At 31.6% G+C, this 23,647-nt stretch overlaps 1 protein-coding gene across 3 annotated transcripts in view; it reads right to left on the bottom strand.

The window, feature by feature from the left end:
* LOC106460169 (histone lysine demethylase PHF8-like) overlaps positions 1 to 23,647 on the bottom strand; it is a 52,959-nt gene that overhangs the window by 9,895 nt on the left and 19,417 nt on the right. For all 3 annotated transcript variants that reach the window (XR_002610695.1, XM_022386823.1, XM_022386824.1), the window contains 11 exons: positions 19,233 to 19,377; positions 18,788 to 18,986; positions 17,048 to 17,298; positions 15,642 to 15,748; positions 12,050 to 12,144; positions 10,764 to 10,853; positions 9,752 to 9,859; positions 8,701 to 9,011; positions 6,379 to 6,578; positions 4,671 to 4,857; positions 208 to 548 (listed from right to left, as the gene is read on the bottom strand). Coding sequence is in view for 2 of the 3 variants with exons in the window: in XM_022386823.1 (XP_022242531.1) it covers positions 208 to 548; positions 4,671 to 4,857; positions 6,379 to 6,578; positions 8,701 to 9,011; positions 9,752 to 9,859; positions 10,764 to 10,853; positions 12,050 to 12,144; positions 15,642 to 15,748; positions 17,048 to 17,298; positions 18,788 to 18,986; positions 19,233 to 19,377 (2,034 nt within the window). In the remaining variant the exon portion in view is untranslated. The remainder of the gene's footprint in view (positions 1 to 207; positions 549 to 4,670; positions 4,858 to 6,378; positions 6,579 to 8,700; positions 9,012 to 9,751; positions 9,860 to 10,763; positions 10,854 to 12,049; positions 12,145 to 15,641; positions 15,749 to 17,047; positions 17,299 to 18,787; positions 18,987 to 19,232; positions 19,378 to 23,647) is intronic.

The raw sequence follows: 23,647 nt of genomic DNA, 5'->3' as shown, positions 1-23,647 counted from the left end.
GTCAGACATTATAAGAAGAAAGATATGTTTCAATTTATAAAACAGATCAATCATCTGTCAATTTTTTATATATAAATAATCTTTAAGAAAATTATAAAGAATAAAACAATAAATTTTCCAAGTGTAATTAATTCTTACTAGGTACTACTATTAATGTAAATATATACATCTATAGTCTTTCAAATCAATTCATTTTTATGAACTCACTGAAATCCCCATCTTCTGGACAGTTTTTTAAACTTTCTTCAAACTCCTCATCATCTTCCTCATCAGGATATTTTCTCCTGATCAATCTGTTGTGGCTCACTACTGATTTACCAGCATCAATGTGAAGTGGCCTATTGACTAGAATAGACATGTTAGTGGCTCGGATGTCTGTCAAGCTTCCAAGCCCAGTTTCTGATGTTAAGCCAGTTTCTCCACTGTTTATCGTAGCACTTACAGAGTCCCCTGCTTGATTCAAAGTTGAGTCAAAGGTAAAGACACTTTTGCTCATGGATAACATTCCCTGAATAGCTTCTCTGGTGGACGGAGAAGTGCGTCCTCCGCTAAAACAAATGAAGTATTTGTAATCATGAAAATAAACCAGCTAAGTATCACACATGTTATACGATTTATTCACACATGACTCCAATCATGTTACTCACATTGGGAAGAATGAAATTCCCTGACCAATTTATCTAATGTGTTGTTTAATAAAGACAAGATAGACCATAGGTTAAGAGTCATCTTGAAATGTTTCAATGTGATCGGTAATGCTGTTCTCAAATTATTGATACTTTATCAGAACATACACAACAAAGGCAGTTTATCCACTTTTTTACGATTGTGCATACCAATCATACTTTATATTTCAAATCACAAAAACATTATTACAACATAAACAATATATAGATTTTAGCACCTGTGATTATTACTTTCAACTTTTAATACATGGAACATATTTGCTGTTGTAAAATAGAATGTTCTTTAACAAGTACATTTCTCGTACATTAAGTATTTACCAAATCAATATTTTCTGATGCATACGTGCACAAAACTTTCATATTTTGTTATATATCTTCCAACTATTTTACAGCAACAGAAAGAAGACCGACAGAAAGAGTCACTGACATCTGGTTAAACTAATCAACTTGTTAGATTTGTGCCAGGGAAGATATATTTATTCCTCAGCTATTTCCACACTCACTCATGCCAGAAGTAAAGCTGTAAAGATGTTTCAGTTGCTAACCATATGTTGCAGTAAACTCATATTTTACGATTTCTGTACACAATAATGAAATCATCCACTGGTTCAGAGAACATGTGCTTTGTAACTGTGCATATAAAGTTCATCTATATCAAAAGTACCAAAAACTTTGAATTAAGTGGCCATATATTTATTGATCAATCACATTACTAAAAATGTTTACACTAGTCTTATTCATTCACAAGATAGCCAAACTATACTCACAAATTTCCATGTTATAAATTCTAATACTATATACAGGACACTTAATCCACAGAATCAGATCTGCTGATAAAATAACAACAACACTTATAGTTGCATTATAATCCTACACCATCATGATGTACAATCATATTCATGAAGGCTATGGTAACTGGCACTGACAGCGATACTGCTTTGCAGTATTACACTATTCAACTGTCAAAATTTTCATTTTGTTCTTATATAATGTTGCTTATTAAATAAAATAAAAACTACTGCTGAGTAAAACTTCGACTAAAAGTACTCACAGTATTTTCACTCCGATATGGCCCTTAGATTTAGACACAATGACAAACACTAACACAGCACTTGTACTTGACCACAATATCACTATACAATCCCATAATAATTAATGTTTTGGTCTCAAGAGCATACTGAGGTCTGAAAGCTCGGTTTAAAAAAATATAAAGAATATAAATTAAATTCTTTCAAGCTATCTCTTTATTTTCAGACTGTATTCATTCTTGTACCAAGCATCTTATTTGTTGCTTGACAAACAGTAAATGTTCCTACTATAATATTAAGATATCTGACACATTATACATTATTAAGTAAATATAATGTATTCATTCAATTATCTATAATTAAGAAAATATGATGTATTTAGTTATTCACTGGCACAAGTTCAACTGTTTTTACTAAGATTTAGGAATAACAAATAGCACTATATTTTTCAAAATGTTATCTCCAAATTACTGATATTATACGTTGTCATCCATATTTTATTTTATAAGGGTTTTCACTGTCACTTGAGAGATACTGCCTATCGATGACTTTGCCCAAGCTGTACTATGCATAATGACCTTGTGTGCAATAAGTAATGCTTAGTGATATATTTTTTCTAACAAGTTAAAACAAAATGACGGGAACCTAAAGTTGGCTGCTACTGGGGTAGGGGAGGAGAACACTAAAGACATACCTATTAGATAAACCATATCAACATACACATAGAAATAAACTGGATTATACTCACTCATCCAATCTGGAATTATGAACATTCATTCTCACTCCCAAACCAAGTGGGCAAGGAGTATTCTGCTTACCCCTGGAATTATGGTGATGGCATGGAATCTGTGCTCAACCAAGGACCTAGGATGGAACCACTTTGAAATTATGAGGAGATGGTGGACCTCCTTCCATGCACCGCCCCAACCGGATAGCTTCATGTCAAATCTGAACTGGAATTACGAGTGGGTTCATGCAGAGGTTGGTGCCACTCCTACTGACATCTGGGAAAAACATCCATGAACCCTAGCAGGAGGACCTCCAACTCTTCTCCAAGAGTGGAAGAACACACTCAAACACTCTGGAGGAAAAGCCTCTGTCCGCCACCACAGCGACTGGAAACTGGGGGCAGTAAGGACTCCAGAGTTTCCACTAATAGAGTTGGGGAGTCCTGAGGAACAGTGCTCTGGGAACTATGCAATAGGTGAACCAAGTTCCCTACATTTTTAAAAGCAAACAGACCCCCGATATATTCAACCTGAAGATCGGCAGGATCCCCTTTAACTTTACTCATGATAGTCCATGAATGGCGGTCCAACCTGTAGTAATTATAGTGAAAGTGGTTGCTACTGCAGAATTGAGAAGAGAAAGCATACCTGCCTGGGCAATACTCGCCACAGAGTGGGATCCAGTGAAAAATAAAGAGACCCTGGAAATAAAAGAGCATATGATTGACGAAAATACTCACCACTGGTTAAAGTCTAACAGATGTGGTCAAAATAGCTACAGAGGGTAGTCGTAAACCCTCAGATGAGGGAACTGCCAGATCATGTAAGTAATGAGATAGGAAAGTATTAGGAGTAGTCCACATACCAGCCCACACAATGTCTTCCAAAGGGCAATTCAACCTGGCAGCTAATGAAATAAAGATATGACGAATCTGGTGAGATGTGACACAGAAAATATTCTTCTCCTGTAATGATAATCCATTATAGGTTATGTGAATCAATTTATGAAGCCACCTCATTAGGGTAAAGGGAAATAAGTCACGGGAAATAGAAATATTCCAATGAATGAACAATCAATTCCTACTACCTCGAAATGAGTTAGTATAAGCCACATAACACTTGAAGGCCCTAACAGGACATAACAAATGATCAGCATAGGAGCAGTCATAAAAGTGAGAAACGGCTGGCAAATGGATTGGTGAGAAGGATCTTTACCCTTCCCTGACTACCAGTGTCTTGGGAAGAAAAGACCTGTTGGGGTGAAGCAGGACGAATCTGGAATGATAAAGAGTCCGATGCACATGGATTGCAAACAACTCCGACCGACGACATCCACATGCCAACAATAACAAAAAATACAATTTAAGAGAAAGGTGAAACAAAGAACCCAAAGCTAAAGGCTCAAAGGATGAGACAATGCATGTAAAACAACTGTAAAATACCAATTCAGTAATTGAAAAGGTCGTTTGGGTCGAAGAATACGAAATTATTTGAGTAGAGCTGATAGTACTGAGGATTCAAAATCCTTCCGATATTTGGAATACCAAAATATAGTGGATAAGGATGCCTTGTATAATGCCACCGTAGATGAAGCAAGATTCCTCTCAAATACCCAAGTCATAAAATGGGCTATGGTAGATACTTTAGGATGAAGAGGGTTTAAATTCCTTTTAATACACCACTGATGATAAGTATTCCATTTCTGTTGACAAAAAACCATGGTTGGCCTACGTAGAGATTTAGTTAAATGTTATAAAGTAGAGTACTCTAACAAATCTCTGGTAGAGAATCTATTATAGATGTAACAACTTTCTGTTATAGACAACAACACTAACAACCTACTACTAAAGCACTATAAAACTCACTGCAACATAGAATACTGCTATAACCATTTTCTGCCAAAGAGTACATTATCAAATTCTTACCATAAAACACACTAATCTACCAAACTCCTACTATAAAATATGCTAATCTACCAAACTCCTACAAAACAGTTCCCTAATAAACCAAACTCCTACAAAAGAGTACACTAAACTGCCAAACTCCTACCACAGAACAAACTAATGCACTAAATCCCTACTATGAAGAACAGTAATCCGCCACACTCCTTCAATACAGTACATTAATCCACCAAAATCCTGCCATCAAGTACATTATTCTACCAATATTCTGTCATAAAATACATTATCCTACAAATGCAGTTTCAAAAAAAACTTCTTCACATTTACCTTAGTTCCTCCTCCAGACTAACTCTGGTGTTGTCTGGATCACCTGTGTAAGCACTAGCCAATAACAAGTCATCAATAGTGGCATTCTTTGGTCCAGGGGACGTACAGTCACTTAGTTCCTTGTCTTGTTCTGAAGAAGAGAAGGATGAACCTATGGATGGCTTCTCTGATGTTGCTTTACCATTAACTGGAAGGAAAGAAATATTTATGGTAAGTATTGGTTGTATGAACTACCGGTGCAAATGTACAAAACTGTATTATAGTAAAGAGGGAAAATATACACTTAAAAAATGCATCTCTTTATATATATGTATGTGTGTGTGTGTGTGTGTGTGTAATTATATATAAATGTATATTAATGATCACATAATTGCAAAAGTGAGCAAAAATTGTAAAGGATTTGTTTTATTGAATACATCCACTTATTTAGAAAGGATGAAAGTGTATCTCAATGATACATCTAGTTATAAGCCACTTAACAAATACATTACAAAAGAACTAAAGAAAAAAGTTGAACTACTATAAAATGCAACTTCTAGACAAAGTTAGACAATCTCATTCCAAACCCTCTGAACTGAATGGATTATCCAAAGATCATAAAACTGACACACAACTATAAGACCCATACTCTTCACTAGCATCTGTATCTTGGCTACTTGAAAAGCTACAGCACCCTCCCCTCAACAAAATCCCTTCACACCTAAATAGCTCCAACAACTTTCTCAACAGGTTAAGTAAACATTTTAAAAAAGACATCAGTATTAAGCCTATTGTATATTTAAACTATAAATTTTTTTACCTAGTCCCTTGGGAATTTTCAAGAAATAGAAGAGTGAATAATAATAGTGTTTCAATAACATTATTTATTATACTTATCAAAGAAATAGATAAAAAATAATAATAATAATAACAGTAGTGTGCAAATATACAAAATTTATCTAAATGTTAAATGCATGTCTCTTTATTGGACAATTAATCATTTTGTGTAATAAAGTGTAAGAACGAAAGTGAGATAATAATGAATCTTGAGTAACAGAATCTGTGAAACCTATAAGTGATGACTTACCTCCTGTGTAAAGAATCAAAACATTCATTAACATCTATTTTTCTTCACTCATAACTTGTTCATACTTGTTAATAATAAATTTCTTTAAGTATGTTATGTTTTCAACTCTGTTTACCCATTCTTTAAATAATTTGTTATTAATTTCTCTCTTTACATTAGCAATAATGATATACAAAGGATAAAATTATACAACTGTCAAGGAAAGTTCCATCAGTCTCAGACACATCAAACTAAAGTGTTATAAAAACAGCAACAACTTATCGGTATGTAAGCTTCCTGCTAACTTTTAACAATTACAAGCCTTCAAAGTTGGTGTGAAATTTTCATTTTTAACTTTAATAATATTTCTTCTTTCAAAAACAACACTTTAATATAATGTTATTTGTAAACACTATATTTACAATGTTGCAGTAAAACACAAATTAAGAATACTTTAAAAAAGGAGTATTTGTATGACACTGAGCAAGTCAACAGAATGAAATATGTTTATATTTGTTTTCCATACAAAATGTAATTAGTCTAGATAGAAAAATCATTGTATATAGTTAATGAAGTTTAAACAATAGCTTTTCGTTGAATTCTTCAATTGCAATAGCAAACAGCTTTAACTTTTTTTTTTGACTTAATTGCAAGATTACTCACAAGATAATCTTAGCTTTAATGGCTCGCTTTTTAAATTGTTCTGTTTTGTTACCCCAGGAGGTTTTCTTTTTACAGCTGAAGCTTTTGGCCGTTTCGGAGGAAGACGTGGATTTTCATCAACAACTAATGCATCATCTTCAGAATCTACAAAGTCGTAAACAGATGTGTTCTTTACCTCTTGTATGGGTTTCTTCTCTTCACTGTAAAATTACATATATACCTCATTGAAATCATTTCTAATTAAAGTGTGCAAACGCTACAAGAAAAAACTCTAGAAGACCCTTACATTTTCAAAACTGGCTAAATTTGAAATATAACCACTGTGCAGCTTGATACTACCTATAAACTTATCCTAGCACTTAAATCAATGCAGTAAGTTATTTCACAGTTAATCACATATAATATCCAAGCAAAAGTAAAGCTCATAAATTCTGTTACCACTCAGAAGTGATGTAATATGAAAATTTAATTCAACAGTATCATGGCACAACTTTAATTTCAGCTGGTTATTAATTAACTTTACTAGATATTGGGTTACAATAATTATAAAATGAACTAAAACCTTCAGCAAAATAAAAATATACAACTCTCTAACTATACTAGTTTTTAAATTAATTTTTAAAAGAGAAATTCATAATCATCCCCATCACATTTTGTTCTTGGCACCTAATTAAGAGCTAAAATGACCAGAAAGCAAAAATAAAACAACTGAGGCTTATTGTCTTCAAATTTAGTAATCAGACACAAACATCAACAGCAGAGACTAGAAAAAAAACAAAAAAACGGAAGCAATTATCCCACTGAACAGTTTAAGTTTATTCAAACAGGGCCAATCTTAAGTGTTTTAAATCCTTCTCATTAAAATTATTTAAAAATTAACAGTGAACAATAAGATACAAGTTTCAAAGATTTTGAAAACCAAAAAATCATTAATAAATGATTGAACTTTTAGGCTTACATCTACAAAATAAGAAGTATCATTTTTACAAATAAGTAGACAATGAAAACTCCAGATACCCACAAAACTGCTAAGAAGCTAAAACCAGCAGCAATTATTAAGTCCAGAAGAAGAAAAACTAAAATAATTGTAATTATAAGTTTATCTATAATGACTGTTGTTTGTCTATACAAGATACCATAATTTCTTGTATTTACTTTTAACAGTCTTAAGACTAAATTACAGAAAATGTTTTAATGTTCTTGAACCCATTATTCCTGCTCCCGAAATTTGATAGTTTTAGCTTAAAAAAAACTCATGTGATTTTAGTTTTTCTACCACTTTTTAGATTTTCAAAATTTTGTTGTAAAATGCCATTTTCAAAAAATATTAAAAATACTCCCTTTCATTGAACAATTTTATTTTGCTAATTGCACTAGTCATCATAAAAAATATAGCAAAAATTGATAAAGCTTTATTATTGACCTAGGACCTCATCTTTAAAAAATGATGTTACCATTACCTTTGTCAGGCTATGTATCATAATTTTTGTTAACATGCTTCGTTGAGCTAGTTGTATCTAATAGTTTCTTTTCAGTAAATAAGTTCCATTATTTCTGTGCATTGCTTGAATATGATAAACTTAACTAACATTCAATAAATAAGGATACGAGTTCTTAGATTATTTTGCTGTCACCTATCATACTTGCTAAACCTAACTAAGCTTTTACCTGATATCTTAACATAGAAGAAAACTTCCATAGCATTCAAACACATAATTTAGCACAAAAAATTTTCAGAAATGAAAGGAACATCTAAAGAAACTACAAATAAAAAAATTGAGATCATTGGTTTGTGTCTCAATCTTTTAAACTCCCCACTAGATTCCTTTGTTCACCCCAAAAGTTGGCTATAACTATTTTAAAATCTGATCTTTGTTAGTAATTGTTCAAACCACATACTGTGACATCATGAAAAAGTAGCAATGAAGGGCTTTGGTAATGAAACTGCTAAAAGACATGGAACCTCATGTAAGAAACAAGACATAAATCATTAGATTCTCAAGGGATGATATTTTCTTAGCAAATATAAAGACGTGCTTCAAGATTGGCAAAAAATTAAAAAAACATTATTTACACAGGAGAGACTCCTCAGAGATGAACAGGAATGAAAGTTGGAACCTTTTCTTTCATTATTCTTTGTGAATTACTCAAAATAAAGTTTACAAAACAACAAAATATCAATTCTAAAACAGTGTCAGTCAAAATTGTTGAAATAGACCTTAGAATTATTTGTACTTAAAATTTTGAAAATTCATATGCATGTGTTCACTCTACATTTAAAAGGTGCTAACTTGTCATTATAGGTTCGTTTTATAGGTTTACCTTACTACTTTCCCACACGAAACCTTCAATTTTAGGGGTTTCCCTTTTTTTGCTTTATTTTCTTGAGAATTCTGTTTTGAGAAATTATTTTTGAGATCCTTTCTTGGTGCACGTGCTCTCCCTTTTCCAGGGCAAGCTGTCACTGCAGACTTTGGTATACATAGCTTTATTGAAGATTGTGATGGATTTGAGGAAGAGATCATTTCTGTACTGGATTCCTGAGAGGATAACTTGGACTTCAGTGACAGTTTCAGAGAAGTGACTACTTTGTTTTCATCACCCAATTTTGATATCTCATGTTTTGGGATGACCTACAAAATTAACATAGTACAATCACCACTTTTGAGAAATACTCATACTGGGATACACTACTCAAAATTTAAAAATATCTAAAATTTTAAACATACCTAATATACATTTTTTTGTATTTTGTTTAGCTCACAAGGTAGTAAACATGGAAGTATCATAAAATAATGACCTTTCCACAATAAGTGCTTATAAACGAGAAAATTGGTTTCTAAAAAGCTTTGTGTGTCAACCAATTCATTATGTTGAAATGTGATATCAATTAATATAAGAAATAAGCAAAAATTTGAAACATACTTAATTTAACTTTTCAATGGTCCATTTTATAGTGAGACATAAAAAATGTTGGTTACCATTGGAACTGACTACCTCAAACTTCTTTCTTAATCTTAATGAATATCAGTGGCTAAATATATGTCCCAAATAAAATAAGTCCAATATAGAAGATATGATGACAAGTTAGAAAATAAAATACTGGTTTAATGGTGAATAAAAACTTTTAAGTCAAAATATTTACTGAATTCTTTACTTTTGTGAATTTTCTGTATGAATGTTGGTTCTAAAAATCAGAAAATAATAAACACTATATATAATACAATGTTGGGGTTCAAAAACATTTGTACAAACATTCAGTCTTTTTCCAGCAAGAATCTATTTGACCATGATCCAAATTATACATACAATGATTGAAACACTTTGCATAAAAGGGCCTGAAACAAAAAGCAAAATCTGACTTGACACTTACAGCTTTTAAATCTGTATCTAGGCTACTCCCTGTCACAGAATGCAGTTGTTTTCTTAGTCTTACAGGCTTCTTATCTTCTTTCACTATCTTGTTAATAGCTTGCCTCTTCTAAACATACAAAAAAAGTTTAAATTATCTCAATCAATATGTAATGGGAAAAAAAAAAACATACGGAGAAAACCTCTTCTACTTCATTTTGTAAAATTTTGACATTAAGTTCAACTTAATTAACATTTTTAATAAATTCAGTGAGAAAGAAGAGGATATTTCCTTAGCTATTAAACCAACTGAACTTAGTAAATTTCATGCTAATTCATAAACTCAACAACCAGTATGCTAAGATTCATTAATTTTGACAAGTTTTTTTTGTGTGTGTGCTAGTGTATAACTTGGAAAGATAGGATAGATCAAGACATGAGAGAGACAGGTATAATGCTGGAGGATTTGAAGGATAGAAATTATTGGCAAAGGATTATCCAAATGGCTGACCCAGAAACTAGATGGGATTAAGGTCAAATGAAAAAGAATAAGGAGTATAGTCACCAGATGGCATTTTGGAGAGGAGTTAAAATGATCATATTATCTGTATGCATACATGTTTCATGCCAAATTCTGTTTAGTTCTCAGGCTATTAAGTATGTGCAAGGTATTTATTTTTGGCTCACAATCCTAAGCTACTCAATAGTCATCTCACGTTTTTTTCTATTTTTAAAATGCAAAATCATATGAATATCTTAGCTTCTTTATTCACTTCATCTGCTAAGAATCTTAACACTATTAATTACTTGGTAAATTTTATATTAGCTTGCAAATAATCTAAATGAGACCTATTCAGCTTTTCTGAAGTGTTTCAAGAATTCATAAGCTACAAAACATGCAAGATCAGGAAAACAATCACAAAAACATTATCTAAACATTTTCTTACAAATACAAGCTAATAATAATAAGTCTTCCACAACTGCAAAGCAAAGATCACTCTTCATTGTTAAAACTTTGTGTACAAGTTGCTTACTTCAACTATTCTGACTTCTCTGGAAAGCCCTTTTATCAACTTGGCAGCATCAATTCCATCAGGAATATCCTCATGACTTCTACCTTTAACCTGCAAACCCAAGTATCAAAATATGTCTCACTCTATTTTAGCCTCATGCACACACACACACACACACACACACATATATATATATAATAAACAAAGTTAAAATAAAAAAAAGAAACTATGCAATTACATATTTATTAATAAATAGCACATCTAAAAAGATTAATAACTTCTGATCATCACATTGTAATTCTGTTTATGCAGAATTTGTGGTATGAAAGAATAATGAATGCATTAAAACTCCATTTCCTTCACTTGAACTAGAAACTGATAAAATGATTAAGCAAAACATTAAGTACCATATTGCTAGTATAGTTAGACCATATAATCTTAAGAGTTTGTCAATAAAACAAAAACAATAATGCAAGATTAAACACATGTACTACTAATCTAGGACCAAATTGTGAAGCAAATATTACACTAAAAGTACAAAATAAAAAGTTGTACAATTAGTTATTAGCTTTCAGCCTTCTTCAAATGTGAAAAATTAAGAAGACTCTATAAGGAGTATTCATTAAAAGAAAAAAAAATAATCAAGACTGAGTATTAATGAGATGCATAACTACGAACTAAAACAGCACATGTAAAAATGAGAAAGGACAAATTTTGTAAGTTTTGGGATTAGATTTCTGTTGTCCAAAATGTCGTAACAAACTGTGGGAACATATTGCTGAATATTCTGTGTATAGTTGTGACAGAAAAATCTTTAAACATTCTTTATCAATACGATTAAAATTTCTATTAACAGGTTTAATTGTACTTTCATTAACATAGTTATGTATGTATATTTTATTCTGTTATACAGTACACTTGGTTCCACATAAAAAGGCAATATATATTTATCAATACTGTATCTAGTCTCAGTGTATTTGCATCAATTCTTTTAAAATCTCAAATTAACTTGGTAATATTTTGCCTCAGTATCATACATACTAAACCTCAAAAAGACAGGAAAAGTACACTCTCATATTCATGTTGCTGAAAACATGTATCAATGGGTAGTAAATAACTGGTCATGATACAAAATACATGTTTAGTTAATATCTGTAACATGGTTTTCATAATCTGACCTAAATGAGTAACACACTTGAATAATTAGAAGTTTTTTACAAACTGTTGTCTTCTGTATGGTTGAAGGAAACAGACACAAAAAAAAGTAAACAAATAACACATGCTTCAAGACTGAATACGTTTCTGACCTCTGTGCCTTGACTCCAGACTTTTAATGCTGTAATTAAAGATTTTGCTCCGGCTACATTGTAATGAGGAGCTTTTCTTTCTCCTTGGTTAATCTCTAATAAAAACAAAATACTTTTGTTATAATGATAACAGTAACCAAATAATTAACTGACTATGACTACTAACTCCCCCCCTCACCAAAATAGCTGTCCAACAACAAAAACCACCTAAGAGCATAAGTTAGATACAAAGTTGTTTTTGATCAACGATTCCTATACAACAGAAAATGGATCCCTTTACTTACAATTTAGGTTAATTTATCTACATTCATGTATCAGTAACTAACAATTAAAAAAAAACATATCTTATTCAAACTGCATGACTGTGTTTATTGAAAAAAGTAAATTCTGGATCTACTATCATCTACAGAACATTTCAATGAGACTACCCAAAATTCATAAACATTCAAAGGTAATATTTTCATATTTTTAGTATGGTGTATAATAAGAAACTAATCTAGATTTTTATGGCAATTTAAATGTCATATGAAAGCTAAGTTTAATACAAACTCACTATCTATTTTTTTACTCTTTTGTTAGCACCCCCGTCTCAGTGAGCCACATAGATTTGAACACACAAACCCATTGCAACACATTATGGCAAATGAACAGCAAAGTACTTTGAGATATATATTTTATTACTGGAAGAAGAAAAAATAGGAATATTTCAAATAAATGTGAAAGATTATTTTAGGGTAATTAGTTTTTTTGACACCTTCTTCAAGAAAATACAAACAGTATATTACTGATACTATACATACTATAAATAATGGAAATCCCAGGAACTAAGTTGCCACCCCCAATTCTTAACCAGCATGTAAGCTCCATATTAAATATGCTATAAATTTTCTTTCACAGAAAACAAAAAGGTATGATCATAGTTAAGCCTCAAGTTTCACAAAATTTATATTTTTACATTTTATTCTTTGGTTTGTTTAATCTGTTTCAGTCATTTGCAACAAGCTACAAAAGGGTCAGGTAAACTAGCAGTCTCTAATTTTTAACTGATAAGACTAGAGAGAAGATAACTAATTAATGATACCCAGTGTCAATTCTTGGGCTATTCTAATCAAATAGTGCAAAATAATCATTTTACTATCATGCATACATGGTCCCAAATTGTGGACAACAATTATGGGACACGAACCATGTATCCTCGTCTCATTCTATAAGTATGTTCCTTCACCTGGATAAGTTTACAATTGGAATTAGTTTGTTTCTTATCCTCATCCTCAATCCATGAAAACATTTTTTTGTAGATAGATATGCTAAACAGACTTGTGTTTGCCGTGTTGTTGATGTACGCTCACCAATAGTAAATTCTCCCCTGCTAGTATATGTATTTATTAGTTAAGTGTGAATGGTCCTAAGGACAAATAAGCCATGTTTTCAAACATTGAAATTAAAGAATGGGTTGAACAATCATCAAGTTTTTTATATTTTTTATTTAAAGAAGGATGATGTTTCGAGCTAGCGTTCTTCATCAGATCATACAGCTTCTATATGCTCTTTACAACTAAACTTACAAACACACAGTCTAGATCTAACTGACTATATCTTTCACTAACTTTGTCTTACTTGAACTACATTTTAGACGTGTATTTATAAATAGCAACTAAGGCCTAGAACTTTCCACACACTAGAAGATATTACGATGTATTAATACTCAGGAAAAGCTTAGAAGGTTCTGAAACATGACACAATAATACAATAATCACCAATTTATGACAATTGGACTACACAATGTATGACTCGCACAGTTACGTAAACAAACCCGTGATAAACAATCGTTTCTAAAAATAATAAAATTTAACACTCACACTATACTTAAATTATAGTGTATATCTAACTATATTCTAACCACAATGTGGCGATAAAAATTTTAAAGTTGGCAACTTTTGTTAGATGGATCAGTGTATCAGTAGAAATTGGTGAAAATAAAAATTTCTCAGGTCATAATGTCAGAAAAATTTCTCAGTTGGCCCCAATTTCAAAAGGTTGGTTGGGTTACAGCAAACAGAAATAATTTTAAGCCTGGCCTCACCTCAGAGCCAGTACAGATTAGCAATTGCATCACCTTAAAACCAATAATTGCTAACAATGGTATCACTTTAATGCCATTAGGTGTTAACAATGGTGTATCTTCAAAGCCAATAAGTGCTAATGATGATTTTAGTTCAATGGCAGTAGGTACTTACAATGGTGTCACTTCAATAGCAGTAGATACTAACAATGGTGTCATCTCAATACCGATAGGTGCTAAAAGTGACGTCACTTCAATGGCAGTAGGTGCTAACAATGATGTTGACTTAATGCCATTAGATGCTAACAACAGTATCGCTTCAATGTCAGTGCTAATAATGGTGTTAGTTCATTGCCAATTTAAGCTATCAGTAGTGCTAGCTGAGATTAATAATAACAGTGTCACTTCAGAACCTGTATACTGACAATAGGTACAGTATATTTGTCATCTCAGCAGAGGTGTTTGTGGTGTGTTAAGTATATAATCTGTCTGCCAAAATGTGCAAACAGTTGTATAAAAAACTCAATCTAAACCAATTAATTCAATCACTGTATTTGCAAGTATTAAAATCTGATTTTAAAAACAGTAAAGAGTTCTGATGCAGTGAGTTCCGACTTAAACTTGTATTAACGGGACAGTCCAGAAGCTGTAACAACATGAGAGAATTTGAGTGAAAAACTCAAAATTACCAGAAAGGCTGAAATGAAAATCACTTCATAAGCCAGTCTGAATGATTTCATTTCTTTTTAATATCTGCTTGCTGTACATCCAATAGTAATTATAAAGTTTATGCATTTTCTTAAAATGGTCAACAAATGTTCAATCTTACCATAGTAAGCATTGTCAACAAATGTTCCATCTTGCCATAGTAACATTCCTTAAGCATTGTCAACAAATGTTCCATCTTGCCATAGTAACATTCCTTAAGCATTGTTTTGGCATCTAATCTAACATTTTTAATTCTATAATTTTATAAACAGGTAAATAGTGCTAGCAAGATAAAATATTATAATCAAACAGAAATCAATACACCATTCATATACTATAAAACATAATTTTCTCCACAAGAAGGTTTGTCATTGTTTATCATCTCTTTTTGTAAAATTTATCTCTATTTAACACTTTATGTTTACATTCGTTAAAATGTGTAAGTATTATTTAAAACAAAATAAGTTAATTAATCCTTAGCCCACAGAAACATTCAACAAGTTTTACTTGGTGACGTGAAACCTTCATTGTTATGTAAATACATTACAGTTACACTAACAAGTATCTTTTTAACAGAGTTTACCTTTTATCACAAATGTATTAACATTATAAGTTGGTATGTATATTCAAATAATTTTTTATTTAAAATAAAATTTCATAAATGGAATTTAGTTTAATTGAAGATTTTGCTGTGGCAACTAAAAAAAGAAAAAATCTTCCTTTCAATCAATATGATTTACTAAAAAAACAAACTTTTTAAGATACGCTTAAACAATCTACAAAAAAAATTAGAAAAAAAAGATAAATTTTAATTAACTGTACCCCTTAGCTGTTGGAGAACAAGCTCTGCAGCAAACCAGTGTGTTGTTTCAAACCATGGAAACCGATACTTGTGTGGGGTTTTTATCCTCTGTTCAGTTTCATAGACTCTGAAAATCAGTAAAACAACCAGTTAACTACAGTACATATGAGAAAATGTACACGGATAATGTTATCTCCTGACAAACAGTTATCAAAATTATGCATTATTGTTAGATTTAATCCATTTCAGTTGTTTGTTTGTTCGTTTTAGAACAAAGCTACATTGGGCTAGCTGCTGTGTCCACCGCAGAGAATTAAACCCCAGATTTTAGTGTTGTAAGTCCTCAAAGTTATTGCTGTTCTACCAATGGAAAATCCATTTCAGGAACTTGACCTTAATTTTATTTATTTTTAGTTGTAATAGCAAATGAGCAAAACAGTATGTTTCATACACATCAAAGAATGGGAATAATTGAAGTCACAGGTAAACAGGGTATGGAGAATTAGGATCTACTGCACCACAACAAAATTAGACCTTCAGTACCCTAGATATGGAAATCAGAAGCAGATTATGAACAAATGGTTGGAACACATCAATTGCAAATATTTTAAGTACTCCTTTTACTACTTCATTTCTAAGGTTGCAACAAAAATTTCAAAAGTCAGCAAACAAACACTACCAACACTGCTCTCCATCCCATTAAACACTACCAACACTGCTCTCTATCTCATTATAGCCTGAATTTCAAAGTACAAAGCTTTACATTAATATAAAATGAGTAAATATTTACAACTTTTTTGGTAAGAATAACAATGATATTGAAAACTTTTGGGACTTCAGAGCTTCAAGCATACAGGTTTGTTTTACCCTCACTATCACTATTGTTACGTTGTTTTTTCCTGGATTGACTTCTTTGTAACTATCTACTTTAATTATTTTACTTTACTTATTCAAAATAACTCAAAGTTGAAAAAAATGTGTAGGTTACTTTTTGAGTGATTGTAATGACAATTTCAAGGCACACTGTTGATCTAAGTGAGCAGTAAGTTATGAGTGTAGTATATTCCAACAAAGGTTATAAATTAAACTGACATCCTAAGATTCCCTTTTGGGATAGAGTCAAATTAATTATTTAAAACCACAAAATCCCTTAAATACAATTTCCTAAGCATCAATAGCTTCATGGTATTCCCACACAACAAAAGCTATTAAAGTCATATTTCATTAAGCTCAAAAATTACATAATATTTTGGACTTAAGTAACTTTTATTTCAAATAGAACTCTTATGAGAACATTACACTGAAATTAAATGCACATAAACTTGGAAAAAGTTAAGAAGTATATGACATATTGATAAAGTAAAAATATTATTATAAGAACACAAAGAAATATAATATATCAAAGACAGGAGACAAATATACTTACTGTAACTGTAATGGTATATTAAAAGTATTGAGAAAATTTCCTCCAAACACCAATGAATCTTTTGATGTCAGTACAGCATGAATCCACCCTGCTGGTATAAAAAGTGTACTTCCTTTTTCTAGAATTAGTTTATAACAGGAATCAACCTGGTCCCCAAAAAACATCTCGCTTTGATTGGCAGATGACATCCATCGTTCATACAGTGAAACATTTGCTGGAGTAGGTCGAATGAGGTAGAAAATTTTTTCACCCTATACATATATACATCAATGTTTAAAGATATGTATCATTAAACTATATACATGACAAATGTTTCTAATTAAACACACACAAAAAATTTAAAAAACAATATAAATTAAGTCAAAATCTACAAAACAAACTAATACAGTACTTTTCTGTTTTAATATTTGATCTTTTTTTTTTCTTTTCATTCATACACTAAAAATCACTATAGGACAAATGCGTATGAAGTAGCATATGTAAAAATAGGGTTTTATACTATCGTCCTATTATCTCCCAAATGCATCTAACACTATTTCATTAAAATATTCCTTATAAAACAATTTACATCTTTCTCAGTTTTTTGAAACTAGTACATAGATTTTAATAGTCTACAAAACACAATACTGAAATAAAACTATTTCTTTTACATCACTAATTTTACCTGAATGTAAATTAATGTTATATCTAGACATAATTTCTTACACAGAAATGTCACTTTTTTGTAAAAATAAATAAATAGCAAGTAGTCTGATGAAAAATCACACAATAGTTTATTAAATGAATTATAAGATAGTTTATTCAATGATTTATAGCTATCTAAACACAGTAACCTATAATTCCATTTTTTAAACTATATATATATGCAATTGATAAAGTACACACACAATAACTCACTTTGTATAAGACTATTCAATTAAGTTAATATCCTCAGTTTCTCAAACAAACTGAAGAACAAATTAAGAAATATATAAATATGGTTATACAATTATGAAAAACTTTTCACGAGTTATAAGAGTTACAAAATATTATATTTCAATTTACAGAACAAATGTTGGTATGTTTGGAGATTAACAGCGAATACACATTCCACGAATGGGTAGTCAGTCACAATAAACGGAATATAGGCAACTCAGTCAGGTTCATGTTATACTGTTTGTTCCAAATACTTGTGCAAAGTTACACAATGGCTATAGGGGCTGGTCACAAATGGGTAGTCAGTCACAATAAACGGAATATACGCAACTCAATCAGGTTCATGTTATACCGTTTGTTCCAAATACTTGTGCAAAGTTATACAATGGCTTTAGGGGCTGGTCATCTCTAACTTTGAACTGATACACTAAAGGGAAGACAGCAAGTGAACAGCACCCACCACTAACTTTTGGGGTTATTCTAATCAAATAGTGGAATTTAACCATCACTTTCATAATAAATCCATTGTCTAAGAGCTCAGAGTATGATTTTGTGGGAATGGGACATGAACCACAAATTATCAGATTCGCAGCCTGGCACACTAACTGTTAGGTCATGTCCAATTTCCATGTACTAAGCACAAATAAATATCACCAATCAAAATACATGACAACTATATCCTTGCTAAAACAAGCACTCAGAACAAAAAAACGTTACACTATTCACTACGAAAGTGTGATTTCTTATAACTGTGAAAGAAGCAAGAAATATCCACAATTAAAGTCAAGGAGAATGTGGAGTTACTTGTGTAAAGGATGAGAATACCTTAAGGATGTGATACCAAACTGAGGTCCCACCAAAATCAATATGGAAATCTGTATAACTATCTTTTGTTCCCATCAAGCAATACTTCATAACAGCTGGTCGAGAATAAGGACAATCTTCAGGAAGATTGGTTGGCCAGCATGTCTCTACCCAGCTTATCTTCCTCACAATAGATGGTGGAGTAACAAATTCAGACAGCCTGTAGAAGTACAAACAAAACAGTATTTACAAATACACGTGTTCAACATACGTGCTTAAAGAAGAAAGTATTTATCACATTTGGTATAAAGGAAAAATCACTGTTTCCAGCCTTAAAATTACTTGTACAAAAGTATTTATGTCTTCCACAAAGAAAAGAACAAGAAACAAATCAGAAAAAAAGGTTTTTTTTTCTAAGGCACAAAATGTGTACAGATAGTTTATTCACATAAGTAAAGAAAATCACCTTGTTTTGGAAAATTCCAGGCTTATAACATTGTACACTCTACTTCTATCAGGGTTTTCAAAATAATCTGCCCACTCCTTCATTGTCATCTTAATATCTCCCTCTTGTTTCATTACATCAATCACATCCAAATGTACATCTTCACCTGTACCATGAAGAATTGAAAAGATTATGCACAATTTTACTTATGCAAAAACTTCTGAAAAAAAAAAAAGTTTTATAACTACAAAATTAAACATCAAGGTAAGAGAATACAAATACATATGTTCAACAAAAGAACATAAACATAACTGAAATTAAAATGCTTTCAAACTTATAAAGTCAAACTTGAAACATTAATCCTGTATTATGATAGAAAGTTGAAAACCATCAGAAATTTCTTTATATCTTTATACAGGTCATTTTCCTATTGATAATATATGGCACCATTCGCTTATACACATGTTAAATCTTCCACTGGAAGTTGCACTCTCAAAATATTTTGTTTTGCAATTCCTTAGCAAAAGGTAGAAAGGAATACGAGGTGGAAGTTGAACAATACACAGATATAACAAAACCTATAACAGAGCATGTCTCATTGTCTAGCTGTCTGAAAGTAACATTCTTTGATAGATTGTTTAGGCAGAGTATTCATGATGAAACTTTGTAGAATGAATGGCAACTGCCTGTTGTAGAGACACAAGTGTAGAGGACGACGTTTCGAAAGTCTTCCGCCTTTTTTCTTTAGATCAGTGTGTGTAAGGTGTTGTCAGTCTTTATAGTATTCTGGTGGATTGTGGAGAGCGTGTTATGATTGGTTGGTTTATCCCTGTTTCTGATTGGAGGAGCGATTTCCTGTAGATTCAACCAATGGTAGTCCCAGGTTACTCACCTCTAATCCAGAACCTCTGTTTAGTGAAGGTTTAATTCTGTTAATATAAAATGATTCTTTTTTTATTGTCTTCCAAAACTTGTCTGTGTTTATGATTCTAGTTTTCCCAGTTTATTTTGTGTCCAGTTGACATGGCGTGTTCTGCAATGGCTGAATTTTGTGTTTTCATGAATCTTGTACTGTCTTTATGTTCTTTTATTCTTGTCATGAGTCTTCTTCCCATTTCTCCAATGTTGTAGGAACACTAAATTTCATAAATGATGTTTCTGTGTTTCTCATTGGTAGGTTGCTGTTTATTTTTTTACCAGAATGGACCTTAATGTCTTGTAGGATTTCCACCAGACTTCTATGTTGAATTTCTTGGCTATGCGTTTGAGTTTTTCACTGAAATTTTGCAGGTAGGGGAGGTAAATGTTTGTAGTGGTAGTGTTTTTCTGATCTTTTCTTTCTGTTGTGGTCTTCTTCAGGGAGTTTATGATGAAGGAGAAGATGTAATCATTCTGTTGAAAACCTTCTATGATCTTTTGACATTCTGTTTCGATGGATGTCTTATCACAAATGTTTTCTGCTCTCTTGTTTAGGCATTGGATTATACCAATTTTTATCGAGTTATGATGATAGAACTGGAAGTGTAGGTATCTGTTCGTGTGGGTGAATGTTCTGTATACAGTTGTGGTGAGTTTTCTCTCTTGTCTGCTGATGAGCATGTCAAGAAATAGTAGGCTGTTTTGTTCCTCTGTTTCCATGGTGAAGTGGATTCTTTTGTCAATGGAATTAAGATGTTCTCAGAAGGCTTGTAAGTTTCCATGACCATGGGGCCAAATATCGAAGATGTTGTCACCATAACGTCTGTAGAAACTTGGATTTATAGGTGTGGATGAACGGGCTCTTTCTTCAAAGTCTTCCATGAAAATGTCTGCTAGGATTGGAGAGAGTAGTGATCCCATGGCTAGACCATCTGTTTGTTCTTAGAATTCTTTGCTGTATTGGAAATAAGTTGATTGTAGTAATTAGTTCCATGATGGCATCTATCTTTATGTCAGTTCTGTGTTGTAGAGAGTTGTCATTGAGCAGTCATTGTCTGGTGATCTGAAGGTTTCTGAGGTTGGAACATTGGTAAATAGGTCTGTGACATCAAAACTGACCAGAATATCCTGAGATCTGATGTGTAGCTTTTTGAGTTGTTCTATACAATCTGTAAAGTTTTGAATACGATGTTTGGTGTTTCCTCGTAGTGGAGATAAGATAGGTACTAGGAAGATAGCTAGTTGACGGCAAGGTGAGTTTACAGCACTGACGATAGGCCTTAAAGGTATGTTGGGTTTGTGTACCTTAAGTAGTCCATAGAACTGAGGGGGGAAGTTTTCGTTGGTTCTTAAGTCTAGCTTCTAGTTGATTAAATTTTGTTTCTTAAGTTTATTCAGTGTTCTATTGATGAGTCTCTCTGTCCTTTATGTAGTGTCATTGGCGATCTTTTTTATATTGGTGTTTGTCTAGTAAAAAATCATTTTGTATTAACACAATTAAACCTCCACTAACCAGAGATTCCGAATTAGAAGTGAGTAACCTGTGGCTACCATTGGTTGAATCTACAGGAAATCTCTCCAATCAGAAACAAGGATAACCCAACCAATCATAACATGCTCTCCACAATCCACCAGAATACTATAAAGACTGACACCTCACACACACTGACCTGAAGACGAAAGGCAGAACACTTTCGAAACATCATCCTCTACACTTGTGTCCTTACAACAGGCAGTTGTCGTTCATTCAACAAAGTTTCACAGTGAGTAAGAATTTTAATAGACCTTGTGAGATAACTGCAAGCAAAAGTTCTTTAACTGTGAAAAAGTCTACACCAGAAAATAAATAGAGAAAAGAAAAAATAAATTAAAATCTAACCATGGGTTTCATCAATCTATCCAAAAGATCAAGGTGCATCATCAGTGATTGGCAGAAATATTACTTTTCATATGAAAAACAATTGTGTCTTATGCAACCACTAGTCATACAGTACAATTATAGGCTTCTAATGTCAACATATCCTTCTGATTTAACTCATAATGAAAAGCATCACCTTTAAAACTACTATAATCGGAAGAGCTATGTTACAAATTAGTTATGAGCAAAAATCCTGCTAATTAACTATTTTATACAAAAAACAGATAACCTGATCCTGAAGAAAAAAGCAAACTCTTGAATGATGCTGATCTCAGACAGTGAAAACTTTATATAAGAAAATTCACAGATGTCTATAGATTGCATCCTGGAATATCATCTAGATGAATTAATGCCAGTAAAATGTTGAAGAATGAATAAAACAGATAAAGATTTAAAAATACTAAGATATTCTAAAAGCTTTTAAATACAGTTCTGTATGAACAAAATAGATAGGTCTAGGAAGCAGTATCAGATAGTAAAATAAAATTCTAATTCTCAATTTTCAAACTGACTAATACTGAAGAAATTACATATTATACTTGTGCAGTTAAGCAGAATTTTCAAAATTTCGATAAAATATTAAATTGATCTAGAAAAATGACTGACAGTATATTGCTTACTGTATTGTAAAAAGGCTTCTAAAAACTACTTTATACATTCATATAATAAATGTCTATCACATGAATTAGTCATATGTCCTATTGCTTTGCAAGTAGTTTTAGTAATTCTGAAGCATGTTATTTAAACTTAATCATGTTTACACTGTCAGCTAAACCCAAGCCAATATCATAACAAATATATACATTTGGAACTCAAACTGACTGCCCAATTTGCAACATTTTACCTTAGCAAAATAACAAAAATGATGCCACAAGAAGCTAATGTTTACATTTACAAAAACATTACAATGTTGACAGTTTGATAGATATTAAGTACAACTAAATGGTGAGAACAATAATAAATTAATGCTGGCTATCACATGAAAGTTTAAATTTTCTGATGACTTATTAAAAAGGGTAAATATAATATAAGCTTCTTTAATACAACTAATATACACTATTGTTTTTGGTGGTGATAAATCTTGGTTTTAAAAGAACTACTAAACAAGAGGAGCAAATCCCCTTAAATTACAGATAATAACTCATCAGTTTACATAAAAGTCCATATTCTAGACACTGATTTACCCATTTAATCTATTGATTACACAAACGAAATGCATTTAATTAAAAACTTAAAGATTGATTAAGGAGTTTAATTTATGGATGTACTGATTTCATATAAATTCAAAAGATTTATCTAGGCCTTTTTAGTTTGAACATAAATTGAATGAATTTACTTGAATGCTATATTTGTTAAGCATAAATTGAATGAGTTTATCTCTCTCCTGGGTTATGCTGATAGGATATAAATAGAAGGGGGTTTATTGTTATTGAGTACAAAAATCAATAATTTACATGACATTATAATAACTGGACATTGCCAAAATTTCAAAATATTTTATATTCTTTTTTGCAAATTGTTCAAATAAAAAGTTTTTTACTTATATTTCTTAATAGTATAAATATGTTGTTGTTGGGCTGAGGATTCTTCTGCAGTAAGT

This window comes from Limulus polyphemus, unplaced genomic scaffold, assembly GCF_000517525.1.
Source record: "Limulus polyphemus unplaced genomic scaffold, Limulus_polyphemus-2.1.2 Scaffold722, whole genome shotgun sequence".
Lineage (NCBI taxonomy): Eukaryota > Metazoa > Arthropoda > Merostomata > Xiphosura > Limulidae > Limulus > Limulus polyphemus.
The sequence above is the reverse complement of the archived record's forward strand: the minus strand, read 5'-3'. Positions and strand labels throughout refer to the sequence as shown.